The 16,105-nt window shown below is 43.4% G+C and overlaps 1 protein-coding gene across 2 annotated transcripts in view; it reads right to left on the bottom strand.

The window, feature by feature from the left end:
• RELL1 (RELT like 1) overlaps positions 1-16,105 on the bottom strand; it is a 68,862-nt gene that overhangs the window by 22,835 nt on the left and 29,922 nt on the right. For both annotated transcript variants that reach the window (XM_019414416.2, XM_019414406.2), the window contains exons 2-5: positions 12,936-13,160; positions 10,741-10,812; positions 3,668-3,725; positions 791-1,027 (exon numbers count right to left, since the gene is read on the bottom strand). In XM_019414416.2, the coding sequence (XP_019269961.1) occupies positions 791-1,027; positions 3,668-3,725; positions 10,741-10,812; positions 12,936-13,160 (592 nt within the window). The remainder of the gene's footprint in view (positions 1-790; positions 1,028-3,667; positions 3,726-10,740; positions 10,813-12,935; positions 13,161-16,105) is intronic.

The following is a 16,105-nucleotide window of genomic DNA, read 5'->3' as shown; positions in this document are numbered from 1 at the left end:
GGCCGCAGGGTGGAAAGCACCTGGCAGGCTGATCCTGCACTCTGTACCAGTGAAATAGAAACTTCTGTGTTGAGTTGAAATTTGGGCTTTATCTATTAGAGCAAGGCTGCTAGTGAATTTTGTGTGTTCGCTTGACTCGACTCACGGATCCCAAGGAGCTGGTATGAGGTTATTTCTGGGGGTGCCTATGAGGGTGTTTCCAGAAGAGATTAATTAGCACTCGAATCCATAGATCGAGTAAAGAAGAGTAAAGCTCTCTCACCGATGAGGGTGTGCATCATCAAACCCCATAAGAGACTAAATAGAACAAAAAGGCCCAGGCAGGAAGAATTTGTTTTTTTTCTCTTCCTGCCCCGGAACATCAGCCTTGTGGTTCTCAGGCCTTTGGAATGGGGCTGAATTACATCATCAGCTTTCCTGGTCTCCAGCTTGCAGAGGGCAGACTGTGGGACCTCTCGGCCTCCATAATCATGCAAGCCAAATCCTATATTAAATTTCCTCCTATATATATCCTATGAGCTCTGTTTGTCCAGAGAACCCTAATACAGCAAGGAATTATTTTTTTTTACCTTAATTAATACACCTGACCTCTAACCTAGCAATAGCCACCTCTTAGGATTCCTCTGCTGTTGGAAAAATGTAGGACTCACAGCTGAAAACATTTAAAAAGTCCAGCGATATGACCCGAGCCAGGCTTAGGAGGTCATTCTCTAGATTTAACAGGTACGCGCCAATCCACACACCATAGAAAGCATGTCACACAAACCCAAAGCATTCACAGGGATCTTACCTGCCAACAGAGAGGACGGTGACCTCTCCCTGACGCCTCGCGTGGCCCTGTTTGGATTTGTTGGTAGGTCTTATGAAGTGCCACCGTTTGTGCCTACACCGATGACACACGTCCCTCTCGACAGCACCGCCCACTGTGTGCAGATGGTGGCCACAGATGTGCTTCCCGGGGGTGCCTCCTGGCGACAAGGGCCCGGGACTCACAGGTGGGCTCCCAGGAGTGCTGGGCGTCACAGGGCTAAGGGGGGGGGGGGGGGAGGAAACAGTAGAAGCGGTTACTTACAAAAAGTACTAGCTAAGGCGATCTCTCCCTTAAAATTCAAATAGCAGGTTTAAATCACAGCCAAGTGTCTGCCTAGATCTCTCAACAAAGAGATCCCCCGGACACATGTGCGTTGAAGGAGAGACACACGTGAATTCCCAACAAATTATCAAATGACTTAAAATAGAATGTTTGATCCAGACTGACTACTGCATCAAAGGAAGAAAGCTTTTAGGGCAAGATATCAAAAGTAATGTTCCAGCGATGTTGATAGTGTCGACAGTAGTAACAAAAAGAGCTAACAGTATTCTAAGCATTTGATATGTGTTAATTCAGTTAAAAAACCTTCCAAGGTTGGTATTATGAACTTCCTCATTTTAAAAATGAGAAGTTGGGGCGCCTGGGTGGCTCAGTCGGTTAAGCGTCCGACTTCGGCTCAGGTCACGATCTCACAGTCTGTGAGTTCGAGCCCCGCATCGGGCTCTGGGCCGATGGCTCAGAGCCTGGAGCCTGCTTCCGATTCTGTGTCTCCCTCTCTCTCTGCCCCTCCCCCATTCATGCTCTGTCTCTCTCTGTCTCAAAAATAAAAATAAAAACGTTAAAAAAAAATTTTTTTTTTTTAAAATAAAAATGAGAAGTTAAGGAACTTGCCAAAGACACACAGCTAATAACTGATGGATCTGAGATCCAGATCTGGAAAGTCTAATTCTAGAAACCATGCACTTAACCACCATGCTACAGTGCTTCAAAAAAACAAGGGAGCCCACATTCTTTGATAGCCCGGGGAAAAAAGTCCAGGCAAAACATAAAAAGGAGAAGTATATAGGTCAGATGTTGGCAACTTTCAAAAGACACGTCAAGACTCTGGTCCACTAGAAAAGGAGGACTTAAAACAGGACAGGGCCAGCCCGACCAGGCATCAGCCCTGCGTCATGGTAGAGGCGGGCAAGGTGGGGTGGCATGTCACCGCACAGGCTGACACCTGAGCCTGTCCTAGAGCCCCAGAGGCACGTGGATGTCTTATGACAGCATGAACCAGACTTTCTGCTGCTGAGAACCATCCCACTTGCACTTTTAAAAAGAAGTGTGCATGGTTGAGGAGAGTCTCAAACACCACGGACAGCCAAAAGCTTTCTGGTGTTCGTTAGGGATGCTCTTTAGGTTGTTAAAATAAAAACACGCAGCAGCAGCTTTCTGAGATAAAACAATGTCAAATTAACACCACATAGTGGAAAGTAGAATTCAAAATTTTTGTTTAACGACATCCGTTCGACAAACGTTCATCGAGTACCCACGGTGCATAAAAGCCAATGGCAGGCACTATATACCATGCCCAAAAATAACCGAGGCAACACGCCGTGAGCCAACATGGTCCAAACACCACAGTCAGGGCTGGAACGTGGGAGAAATCCCAGCTCATATGTCTCTATGTAGCTCTATGAACTACACCACCAGGACTTCCTAAACAGAGCTTCCTGCATGAGCTTCCTGGTGAAAATGCAAGCCTAACACACCAGTCTGACAAACACAAGATATCCAAGATATGCCAGAAGCACCGCCCCACAGAGTAAGCAGGAAAAAGGTGCCAAACTCCTTGCCCTGTCCCTCGGTCCCAACTTGCCCTCCTGGCCCTTCTTCCTACTGTCTACGGTGCGTTCTCTGGCCTCCCTGGACTGAACCTTTGGGGCTTTCTCCACCTACAAGCAAGCAGCCCTTGCCTCTTGTCTCTGCCTGTCGAACCTGGGTCAGATGGCATTTCCGTGGACCTTCTATGAACCTTCCGTCACCTCCCACTGGCCCCATGGAGTTTGCACAGCATCCAGTCTTTGCTTCTCCCACGGCACAGTCATGCACATCCCCATCGTAAGGCCTCACACCCACGCCTCCATTCCCCACTAGACCGAGTCTCCGTGCCAACAATCTGTGAATGCCCAGCTCCAGCACTGTGCCCAGCACTGAGCAGGCATTCAATAAATGCTCCTAGCTGATGAAATAAAAAATTATATAGAAATATAGTTATCTGTAATTCTTTAGGAAGGACTATAATGCTCCACGACCAAACCAGCCTGATTTTTGCTGAATCGTCGTTACTCATGGAGGTCTCTCAATGCCCCAGGCCACTTGTCTTCCTTATAATAACCCAAGAAAGTGGATACAATGGCCATCTCCATTTATAAATGATGGAACTTGAGCTCAGAGTGGTTAGTTAACTTGTCCACAAAGAGGTGGCCAATAAGTGGTGCCCAATTCCAAGGCTGTTAACTTCTTCAGCATATCTCCAACACTGCAGTTCTCAACCAGGGCTGAGTTCTCCCCAGTGGACGCTGATGCTGTATGGGGACATTCTGGGTTGTCACATGGGGGACCGGGGGGGGGGGGGGGGGGGGGGGGGGAGGGGGGGGGACGGTGGAGGGCGGGGAGAAGACACCAGAATCTAGTGAGCAGAGACCAGGAACACCGATAAACATCCCAGGATGCACAGGACGGTTCCCCACAGCAAAGAATTATCTGGCCCAAATGTCAACAGTACCAAAGCTGGGAAACCTGCTCTAATAGATAAGCAAAAAAAAAAAAAAAAAAAGTCCCACTGAAGGGAGTGGGGGGAGAAGCGCTCACCTTTCAGGGTCACCCAGGCTGTTATCTGCTACCATTGCCTTTAAAACATCAACGTTTGCTAAGGAAAAAAAAAGTAAGTAAAGGATTACAATGGGATGAATCACATTAGCAATCCTAGAATTATTACATCAGAAAAGCTGTTGGTAGAAAAATAAGAAAGAAAAGAAAAGCTGTTGGGAAAACATCCGAGTTCCTTCAGTTCACAGGACCCTGGGGTCCCAGAGAAGGGAGAGTTTTTCCCAAGGCAACCCCTCGAAATGGCACCATCGACAGATAACTCACCATGCTGGAATTTAGTATGAGTGCCAGACGTTTACACAAAGGAAAGCAGATTATTGCAGTGCTGTGCTTCTGACACGTCATTCCAACATAACATAGAAACATACACTTCCTCCTCCCTCCCAAACCACAGGGAAATTTACGTGTTGCTATTCCACTGCATTCAACTCCCTTTGCTAAATATGCATGACATGCATGTCTTAAGAGACCTGTATTCTAAGTAACTAACTTGAATCTAAAAAAATTAATTAAAAAAAATAAAATGAACCGGTTAAAAAAAAAAAAAAGATCCGTATTCTAACAAGTTACACGTGTCCAAATCATAAGGCTTCACCTCTGGATCCACATGTATTATCAGGTCTGTCTCACATATAATCAGGGATGGGAGACAATTTTCCAGGTGGGCCATTTGGCTTAGCTCAGCTTCAGGACCATATAAGACCTTAACTCTGGCCAGATGCTTTAAATTTCCAAGAGGTGGTCACAAATATAAGTTACCTAATATGGACTGAATTAAATTGGACTTCTAATATTAATTTTTCAAAAAATCCAATTTTTAGGTGGAGGGTGTAGGCTATCAACAAAAACAAACTGTATCTAAGCTTCTTGGGTCCCCACTCCCCCTCCCCCTCCCGCCTCCACAAACACACATCTTTAAGCCTCTTACAGAGCAGTTAGACTCTCAAGGATGGAAGACTGAATGTTCAAGTTCCTTTTGGATATTTAATTGGCAAGGCCAAATGTTATTACTGACTCCTACCCTTTTCATTGATTTTTAAAGTGCTGTTCTCATGAGGGACCACAAATTCTCCAGAGATGAAATAAAAAATCACTATTTATCATGTGAGCCAACACCAACATTTAACATTTAACATTTCAAATGACATCCCTAGGGGAAGAAAATTCAACACTACTGATTTTAAGTATTAACAGTGAAGGGTTTATCCAGTGATTCTCAACTTTTTAAAAACTAAATTTATCTGGGCACCTGGGTGGCCCAGTTAAGCACCTGCTTCTTGATTTCTGCTCAGGTCATGATATCACTGTTTGTGAGTTTGAGCCCCACATCAGACTCCACACTGAGTATGGAGCTTGCTTGAGATTCTCTCTCTCTCCCTCTCTCTCTGCCCCTCCCCAACTTCTCTCAAATAAATTAAATTTTTTAATTGAAATAATTATTGGCTCACCCAGGAGCCTTTTGCAACATCTTTTTCCTAATCACCCTCTCATGAAATTCTAATCTTGAAGATGCATACCTGTTTACATAGTAGATGCAAATCTGTTTTATATATAAAATAATTAGGGGTTTTTGCTCCCATGATCCATTTCCCCCCTTTACAACCCTTACAAATAAACAGATTTTTTAAAAAGAAATATTAACACAACATGCCATCTTTTCTTTCTTTCTTTTTTTTTTTATAAGTTTATTTATTTATTTTGAGAGAGAGAGAGAGAGAGCGTGCGAACAGGGGAAGGGCAGAGAAAGGAGGAGACAGAATTCGAAGCAGGCTCCGCACCATCAGCACAGAGCCCAGTTGGGAGCTTGAACTCATGAACCGTGAGATCATGACCGGAGCCGAAATCAAGAGTTGGACACTTAACTGACTGAGCCCCCCAGGTGCAACCATTAACACAGCAGGCCATCTTTTCTAAAAGAAATATCCTCTTTGCCCTTCATGACTATCTGTGAGGATGGCCAAATGCATTCCCTAACACACGTTTCGACCTAAGTAAGACTCTTGTCGTTACTGAAAACGTACTGAAATGGATCGCCAGCTTGTATGTTCTCCCACACAACAAAGAAGACACGTTACCTTCTGTGACACAAACTCCAATACAGTCTAGTGATGTCACTCATTTTCCTTTTGACTAATAATGAGGATGCACAAAATTAATTTCTGTGTAGTCAAGGGGTTTAGGGAATACCCACAGTAATTTGCCAGTTGACGCTTATTCTCTGCCATCTAAACTTCAAGACTACAAACATTAAAGAGGGAAGACAACAACAACAAAAAAGGTATGAAAATAAAGATAGCACTAACGGCACTCACTTACAAGAAAGGGCTTTTTAAAAACAAAAGTTTAAATTAGTTGCCGGAGAAAATTTACCACCTCCTTAGAAACATGGAGTCAGAAAATGATCGAGGAAGATTATTAAAATACATTAAAATCATTCCTAAAACTGTTCTTTTATAAACTTGTGTTATTTTTTCTATATTTATGTGCTCCTGTACCTCGCCCTTATCTCTGATAAAAATTAATAAATAGCCCCATTGTTTGCTATGAGTGAATTCTTTAAGAGTGGACTCAAGTTTCTGTGTAAACATGACCCACACCCTCCCTGTCCGAGGAGGTTCAGTGTGTGAGGTCATGTGGTTTCCCGGGATGAGAAAACTTTCTAACATAACCTCACCATTAGGACTCAAACACATGCTTGAATTTGGCTGTAAAATTACTATGAAGGAGCAATCATCTGATTAAGTTCTTTTGAATATGTATCCCCTCCTTGATTGTGACTCATAACTCCAATAAGCCATAAAAGATGGCTCCCCTGCTCTTGTCAACATTCTGTCAACTATACTTCCCTTCATGGGTATCCAGAGAATGGGAGGGGTCAGTTACAGGGCAAGGAAAGCCTGTCAGGAACAGGAGACATTTTCTAGAGGGTAGTAATTTCATGAAATGCTTCCTCTCTTCTGTCCTGAATTTCTGCCTGATCTTAGGTATAAAGCAGTGAAAATCAGGCAGGAGAAATGCCCTATTTCCGCTACCAGTCTTTTCTGCAAACATTCCCTTGCAATCAAGGCAAATCCCCCAGGCCAGAACTATTGTCACCGGCCAAATCTGAGTGCCTGCCATGTGCCAGCCACTGACCGAAAGCTTTAGAGACCTTACCATGTTTGACTCTCCTGACAAGTCCAGAATAGACAGAATCATCATGCCCATTTTACAGATACAGAGGCTGAGGCACTAAAGATCATAACTGACTGGCCGGAGTCACACAGCTAGCGTGACAGAGCTGGACACAAACCCTGGTCCATCTGACTTTGGGTGGGTGCTTTTGACCCCATGTTATCCTTTTCATTCTTCAATGTCCAAGTCCCTACCCAAATGATCAATAGTTGAATGCTTCATAGGGCATTTGCATAATCATTATAGCAATTTTCAGAGACCTACTCAGTAATGATAATTTGTAACGGAATCCCTCCTGCCATAGTATCAGTTGAACCCCAAGGTAAGAATTTCACAAAAGGATATCCCTGCCTAGTGTGAATAACTAGGGGCACTTGGAGAATAATCACAATATCTTCATTGTTACCAGATCGGACAGTTTAAGGGCCTGCAAGAGAGCTATAAACGTGCAGGCATTTTCCAAATTCCCATAGAACCCAAGAAAACCCCAATGACCACCCACACACTCTTCAATTCAATCTATTTACAAAGATAAATTAAGGGTAGCACTGTGGTTAATCCAAGCCTTGAGATTAGCAGGACAGTGATCAGTATGCAGGTCAGCTGATAAATGTATCCCTCAAAAGATTTACCTAAACGAACCTGATTTGCAACATTCAAGACATGATATGTTTAAACCATAAGCAAGAATGTCACCATGAGTACACGTGAAATATTACCCCATTAGTCAAATTAAAAATGCAAAGCAGAAGACTATTCATAAATCATGATAGCAAATGTTTTAAAATATGTAAGTACAGGCAAAGAAAACCTAAATAAACATGGCAAATGGTAATGGATGGGTTGTATTTAATTGTATTCCTTTTTTTTTTTTTTCAATTTTAAAGGAAAAGTTATGTTACGGTGTGCTTACAATTAAAGAAATGGAAAACTGAATTAACATCAATAGGCAGGTCTAAATTGATATTAAGTCCAGAGACTGCTAAAGACACAGACAAAAGATTAAAAATGTATTTGTTCTCTAGAGAATTGAAGTCTCAAAGCAAACCAAAGAAGCTAGAATATAAACTGGTAAGAGACCCAACTATGGATCTAATTCCCTAGCTGTGGTTTGGGCACAGGCTGGAAGGAAGCTAGAGATGGCCATGTCTGGAAAAGGGATGTCCAGTGAGGTCAGATGTCTCCTGGTGGCTAAGGAGAACCAAGGGCCACCCAAAGGATCCGAACCACCACTCATGCTCACAGGTCACTGGAGAAATCACAGGAGACAAATGAAGTCAAACGCTTTTCCTCTGCTGTAATGAAGCAGAGTGCCACTGTTGGCCCATCCTGCCATATGCTGCTTGTCGTATGAGCTCTGGGCCAGTTCCCTCATCTGCAAGATGTGATGGTAAAAGGGCCTACCACCATAAGGTAGTTTTGAGAATTTAATGACTTAATGCTTAAGAGTTTTATAAACTATCCCAGCTGTACACTTTATCTCTTTGAAAGGAAGACACCTCCCATCCCTCCTTCCTGCTACCAGGAAAGAGGCAGTAACAGCAAGTGGTTAAGTACAGACTCTGAAGTCAGATGCTACAGTTCAAATCTCAGCTCTGCCACTTGCCAGCCGTGTGATGTTGGCAAGCTAGTTAAGCACTGTGGGCCTTTTGGTTTCTCAACTGTAAATTGGGAATGAAGTATCTGAATCGAAAGGTTGTTAGTCCCTAGAAAGCCCTCAGGGCCACCATATGGCAAACACTCAGCTCATACAAGGAAGTTGTACATAAGAACTTCAGCCCTTGCAATGTTTTCACAATTTATTTATTTCTGATCCAACAGTCAGTCCCCCCACATCCCATACTAACTAATTTGGCAGCTGCCCCAGCTCTCAGAAGCCCCAGTCCCAAAGGCCCCCAAGATCCCAAAGCCATGTGAGGTAGTTTCCAATGCACAAGGCACTCCATGCCTCACTGTGTGAACCTCCGTGGGCCTGAAGTTTCCATGCCAAGAACATATTTGTGTATTTCTTGTGCAAATTAAAAATGATTTCTTATGTAGAAATGTGCACCATTGGGTATTAATGAATAACATCACCAAATATCGTTCCCTGAAGGAAGGTCTCTGGAAGGCAGAGATCAAAATCCAAGTGTTCTGGTCATTTTTGTTCTTACTTGAAACGCCATTCTAATAAGATTGATTATGTGGTTTTACATACTGTAGAAACTGAAACCACAAATTATAAGAGGAGAGGTAATGCTGTGTAGTTGAAAGAGACCCAGGTAGGGCTATGCTGTTCACTGACTATGTGAACTCAACTACTTGAAGCCTTCGTTTCTGCACCCGTAAAATGGGTATAACAATACTAATTTTAGAGGTGGCTGGGTGGCTCAGCCAGCTAAGTATCTGACTCTTAATTCTGGCTCAGGTCACGATCTCATGGTCGTGGGATCCAGCCCCGAGTCGGGCTCTGCACTATAACAGTGTGGGGTCTGCTTGGGATTCTTTCTTTCTCTCTCTGCCCCTCCCCCACTCATGCTCTTTTCTATCTCTCTCTCTCTCTCTCTCTCTCTCTCAAATAAATAAACGTTTTAAGAAAAACAATACCAACTTTAGAGGGATAGTGTGAGGATTAAATGAGATTACATACGAAAAGCACACTGTAAAGAATAATGAAAATGATGCGGAACCAGCTGAAACTGCTGTTTCTCTAAGTCAAAAGGCTGACCCACACCCAGGGCCGGGCAGGTGCTCTCCTTGACAGTGAGGCTGTGGGGGTGGGGCTCCCCAGGGAAGGGCTGGAGACAGAGCAGCAGCATCTACTTAGCAGTACAGCTAGTTTGCCCTTCGGACGAATGGCTCGGCTGCATCGCTGTGCCCTGCAGCACCGCTGTGACTGGAGCCAGGACAGAGCCCAAGGAAAAGGTTTTCTTTTCGGTTCTCCTGAGAACTCAAAGTACGGCAATCTGCAGCTATTGGAGATGTGGACAATGAGTTCCACATGCCCCAAAAGTCACTGAGAGCCTCACCCTGTGCACCCCTGTAATGGTATCCTACAGAAATAATAACCAGTGTTCTGAACAAGAACCCTGATTTATCAAATCAAGATTCAGTTCATCCTCCACTTCAGAAGAGAGGAGTTAAGAGCACATTTCCGAGGGGGGAAATTGCTTATGTCCACAAAGGTTAAACTTTTTAAAAATTGGAACACTTGAGAATAGATCCCAGAAGAGGCAAATCCATGGAGACAGAAGCAGAGAGGTCGCCGGAGGGTGGCCGGGGGAGGGCGGTGGGGTGTGGACGGTGACTGTTTAATGGGTACAGAGTTTCAGTTTGGGATGATGAAAACATTCTGGAACAAGGCAGTAGTGACGGCTTACATCATTATGAATGTACTTAATGCTACCGAACTGTACCTTTAATGGTAACTTTTTATGTTTTGTCTATTTTACCACAGTTTTTTTTAATACAAAAAAAAAAAAAAAAGGAACAGACGATGTTTGAGCGCCTACTATACTAATAAGCATTTTACATGCAGGATGTCACAACAATGCTACCATATAAATATTATTTATTATCCTCCTTTTAAAAACAGGTGGAAATGGAGACTCCATGAGGTAATGTGACTTCCCTCAAATCAAAGTGAGGCCAGGACTAGAAGGTGAGCCTCCAGGGCGGGCTTTATGCACTACTCACACCCACTGACTCTCTGAAAACACACTTATGTGAAACTCTTATGGTTGGATAACCTGAAAGCTTAATGGATTAATGAGCTTAGGTAAAAGGTGCTGCCAATGACCAGAAATATTGACAGGAGAGTTCATACAAATTCTGACTCTCTGAAGCAGATTCAATAAAACATACGAATATTGAATTGTTCTGGAATACTAAAACATCCATACCTTCATTTTTCATGATGTAGTGAACAATCTGCCCAACGGTGTCACTGTTTTCATTTACACTGTCATTCAACTCTGAAAGAGAAGGCAGAGGAGGGTATGGGTTAAATTGGTCACTTCTGTGGATTCCATGACACCTCACTGAACAGTCTCAAGAAAGCTCTTGCCGTGGCACTAAGGGTCTAGGCTTTCTTCCTTCAGCCCCAAACTGCCTGGGGCACAGTCCATGGTGATTTCGTTGGCATATATAACAGACATAACGAGTACCAGAATTATCCATCAACTGTCTTCCCAAGTCCAAACACCCACTCACTTTCATGCATCTGTATCAGTCATTACTACTATATTTCTCTCTCATCATTTCCTTAAACCCTTAGGGGAAATGGGAAGAAGATAGTTAATTAAAAGAAAAAAATTCTCCTTGGATTGATTGATTGATTGATTTATTTATTTTGCATGCAAGCGAGTAGGGGCGGGACAGAGAGAGAGGGAGACACAGAATCCGAAGCAGACCCCATGCTCAGTGCAGAGTCTGACGCGGAGCTCAATCTCACAACTGCAGATCACAACGTGAGCCGATGATATCAAGAGTCTGACACTTAACCAACTGAGCCACCCAGGCAACCCCCGCCTTGGATTTTCTTTTAATTGCAGGTGTACTACATTAGTTTAGAGTATGAATTTGTTTTGGGGCAATTATTCATCCATGTTTATAAGCCTCTCCTTTTTTTTAAATACACTCGCAACTGACCTAAATTTCAGCCGTGGTTATTCGCCCACAAACCGTTAACTTTATGAGACTCTGTATATGTGACAGTGTTTGAAGAAAAATCAAACCTCCACTCTGAAACTGTGTGATTTCAGGGAGGAAGGAAAAAGGAGGGTTGAAATACACCATCTTAGTTCACAGAGAACGAATCAAGGTGTGCAGTGTCCTACTCGTGTACCTGGGAAGGTGTCTTCTCTATCCATAGTCAGCTTCCCCCTCTGTGAAAACACACGTCTGGCCGGATGGTGCAAATGTTGACCTGCTAAGCCGGCCTACAGAGCATCTTTGAAGGAGGGGAGGAGGAGGCTTGCTTTCTATTGACAAACACTCAGCTTTGGTTTGCTCACAGCTACACATGACTCATCCTGCAACCGGGTTCTCTCTCTGCCTCAAAGGTCAGTGGGGGTGGGAAAAACCAACAGGCCAGCAGGCTGGCAAGGAATGAGGAAGCTCTCCCCAGTCCGCCCTTCAGACTTTCTCGAAAGGTGACCTACTCCAAATGTCCCCTCTGCAAAAACTGACCTTTGAGGAGCTGAAAGGGATAAGGAAGGTTAGCTACTACTCCCCACCTCCAAGTCTGGAAACGTCCCTGAAGGATGGTTGAAAAAAAACATCTATGAAGAAAGAAAATCTCATTCTCTTGGGTTTTTCTGAACACTGCCTAACACTCCACGTTAAGAGGAAAAGGTAAGATATCCTCAAGTTAATCTAAGGCACCATTTCTTGCCACACTTTTATCGCACTGTTGACACAATTATTCTACTTAATAAATATAAATTTCAGTCACACAGATTTAAGATCGAATTCCCCCAGCAAGAGTAATACCATACAAGTGGTAAGAGCTATTTATATTTCACATTATCCTTATTAGAATCTCTTTTAATAATAGTAGTAAGGATTCATATTTACTGAGTGGGCTTATGCGCCAAATACCAAATGCATCATCTCTCTAAATTCCACAATAATCCTACAAAGTGGAGATCACTGCCCTCATTTAAATTAAATTAAATTGGCATGAAATTAACTAAGATTAAATTCTAGTTAAATTATACATAGTAGGGATTTAGAGCATATGTGACTTGCCCAAGGTCACAAGGAATGAGCTGGTAGGTGTTTCGTAAAGGACAGGCAGGTTTCAAGCTCTAGGTGGGGTTACTACGAAATCTACACGGACACTCCGCCATACCACCTACTGTGAAGATGGACCATTTTGCCTCATAGAGATGGAAAATACATACGACTGGTTACTTATTTCAAAACTGCCCCCACTCGGGGCACCTGGCTGGCTCAGTCAGTACAGCATGCGACTCTTGATCTCAGAGTGGTGGGTTCGAGCCCCACACTAGGTGTAAAGATTAAAAATAAAATAAAATCGTAAAAAAAAAATCGTCCCTATCCACATCTCCATAAAGAGAATGCAGGTATTTACCTATCTTTTCAACTTTTTCCTCTTCCACATCTTGCTCGGCTTCTGTTGTACAACGATAGCCTTTCTTCTTGAGCAGGTGGCAGATGAGGACGCCGAAGAGACCCATGATGAAGAACACAGGGACGAGGGCATATGCGATATACTCTGGGTGTCCATTGCCAGTATTGTTAGTGGGCGACGGTGTCGTCTCCGTTTTGGAGTGCAACGTGCGGCTGCCACCATTGTCTACAGGAAGAAATACACACGGCCACGTCAGACGTCTGTCGGAGGCAAGAAAAACCTGACAACACTGGGGAACGTGCACGTTAAATCCGAGTCTCCTCCCCAAACCGTGGGCCACACGGAGACTGGTGGGTCTGGCAGCACAGAACACAGGCTGAGGGCCGGGCTTGGCTCAAAGTCTGAGTCCCCTTCCTGTCCCTGCTCCTCATAAACTAGGTCCCACCCTGGGAATTTCTTTCAAAACCTCCCAAGCTGGTGTGTGCCTCTTCAGCTGTGGCAGCACCCACACAGGGCAGAAAGCATGTACAGAGTTCCGGTGAAACATAAGCACAAAGCAAACACGCTATCGTTCGGTGGCATTATAGCGGGGTGCTTAGTGGTTAAAAGCATGGACCCAGGAGACCTGGGTTCAAGTTCTAGCTGTACCACCTAGCAGCTGGGTGACACTGGGCAATAACTTAGCATCTCCATGCCTCAGTTTCTCGTGAAACAGGCACACTAATAGAAGCGTCCCACCCTTCTAGGGCGTTATGAAGGTGAAATAAATTATCCATGTAAAACATTTCCAACCTTTTTGACAACATACTAAATGCTCAACTATGGCAGTCACCATGCTAGGTGCGTGTGATATATCACTGAGTAAAACAAAGATCCTTGTCCTCACGGAGCTTATGGTCTAGAAGGGTTTAGTAAGCTGACAGACCTAAAATATGCAAAAGAGAAAAATCCAGAATGGCATCAGTCCCTAAACAAAACACACGGGCAGGTCACAGGTTGAGAGAAATGCCGTGGAAGGCATATACATGGGTAAACAGAGGAAAGAATAACAGCAGGGACCTGTTTTATGACAACAAAAATAGGGTGGCTGGGAAGGAGGCATCTTTCAGAGAAAAGGAGAAATTTGCCTGTGGGCATGTCAAAGCATAACGTGGACTTATTACCAGAGGTGGCAGACATCCAAGCCTGCAGGGACACCACACGTAGGCTCCCAAGAGGTCCATGCCCATGGGGATCTGAATCTCCTCTATGAAGGACAGTGAGAGGCAGAGAGCCTGGTGCAGTCATGAGACATGGCCAATGAAGATACCAGAGAAAGAGCAAATTACATAGAAAACCAGCAAAGTACCAACTCACAGACACAAAATGAGAAGAGAATTATGAAACGAAGGAGGGGGTCAGGTAGGATGAGAAGTAAAGGGAAATGTGAGATTTGATTGAAATGAAGCCTCGTTATTTGGAATACTCAGATTCTGAAGTGCTAAAATGAAGTTCTCTACATCAGGGAGATTCACAGTGCTGCTTAAGAAACCCAGAAATAGGAGGATGCCAGGGTGGCTCAGTTGGTTAAGCATCCAAGTCTTGATTTTGGCTCAGGTCATGATCTCGTGATTTGTGAACTTGAGCCTTGCATCAGGCTCTGCACTGACAGCGTGGGGCCTGCTTGGGATTCTCTCTCTCTCTCTCTCTCTCTCCTCTCTCTTCCCCTCTGCCTTAAAAAAATTAAAAAAGAAAAAAACAGAAAAGAAACTCAGAAATTGGAAAACTAAATACACTTAATTCTAAGCTCTCTCAAAGAGTGTTTTGATAAAAAAGAATCCATGTGGCAATGATTGAATGGGACAAATATCAGGTGTGAAATAACCACATTGCATTATTGCAGCAAACAGAAGCCCAATTTGCAAACCAGAGGCCATACAAAGGGCGATCAATCTTTCACATGGAAATATCCATTACCTTTGAACATGAAAGGAAATTGCTGGTTTCTTAGGTTTGTAAAAGGCTGCTTTCATTATTTTATCAGACGATCTCTAGAATTGGGGATAACCTATTTTTTTTTTCTGATTTATCTTCCAGGAATCAATATAATAAATGAATGAACAAATAAATGGAAGTACACGCACACACACACTTCCCTAAACATGCACAAATATATCCTCTAAATCAGGATTTAACTTCCAGCCTTTCAGTAAAAACCAGAAACATTTCTTTAACTCCTTTTATAATTCTAAGTAAGTCTTATTTAAAAATTCCTTTTTTTAAGTTTATTTATTTATTTTGAGAGAGAGAGAAAGCAGGGGAGGGGTAGAGAGAGGGAGACAGAATCCCAAGCAGGCTCTGTGCTATCAGCACAGAGTCCGAAATGGGACTCAGACCAATGAAACCACAAGATAGTGACCTGAGCCAAAATAAAGAGACGGACGCTTAACCGACTGAGGCATCCAGGTGTCCCTATTAATTCCTTTTTAGTAACATATATTCCATGTAACAGGAATAGGTGAAGCAGGCAACATGCTAAGACCGACAGAGTTTTACTCAGAATCATGGTCTGTTTCAATCTGGAAGTGACAACCAATTCTCTTTGGAGGGCAGTAGGAATAGGGACAAAAACGGAGGGGCTCAAAATTGGAGCCAACAGCTCCTCCTGAATCAGGGGGTTGAGAATGTGTCTTCATCATCCATTTGGTATGCAGCAAACCCCTGCAAATACTACATTATTTAGAGTCTGTGATTTACAAACAAGTATCAGTCACTTAATCTTGTAATTATTCTACCATGGGAAAACTGAAGAAGATATGAATCTAAATTAGTGAAACAGGAATTACAGAGAGACGCAATATAGCACTGGGGTTACAAGGTCAGAACGCCTGACATGAATAACAGCTTCGCCATCTATTAGGCATGTCACCTTGGGCAAGTTACTTCATTGTTCTATGTTCAGTTGCCTCATTATTAAATAAAATCAAAATGATTATATCTTTCTAGGTTGATTTTAAAACATGGCCCCAAATCCTTTGGTACTGCTCCAACCGAGAAGTCTGTACCTCCTACCCTTGAATATATACTCTGAGGTTTGCCTGATCAATTAGAATATGTTGGAGTGACACTTTGTCAGTTTCCACCTCCTGTCTCTTGGGGCACTTGCTTTTGGAAACTAATCACCATGCCGT

Source organism: Panthera pardus, unplaced genomic scaffold (assembly GCF_024362965.1).
Source record: "Panthera pardus isolate Hobbes unplaced genomic scaffold, ASM2436296v1 HiC_scaffold_13, whole genome shotgun sequence".
Lineage (NCBI taxonomy): Eukaryota > Metazoa > Chordata > Mammalia > Carnivora > Felidae > Panthera > Panthera pardus.
This window is presented reverse-complemented; position numbering and strand designations above follow the sequence as displayed.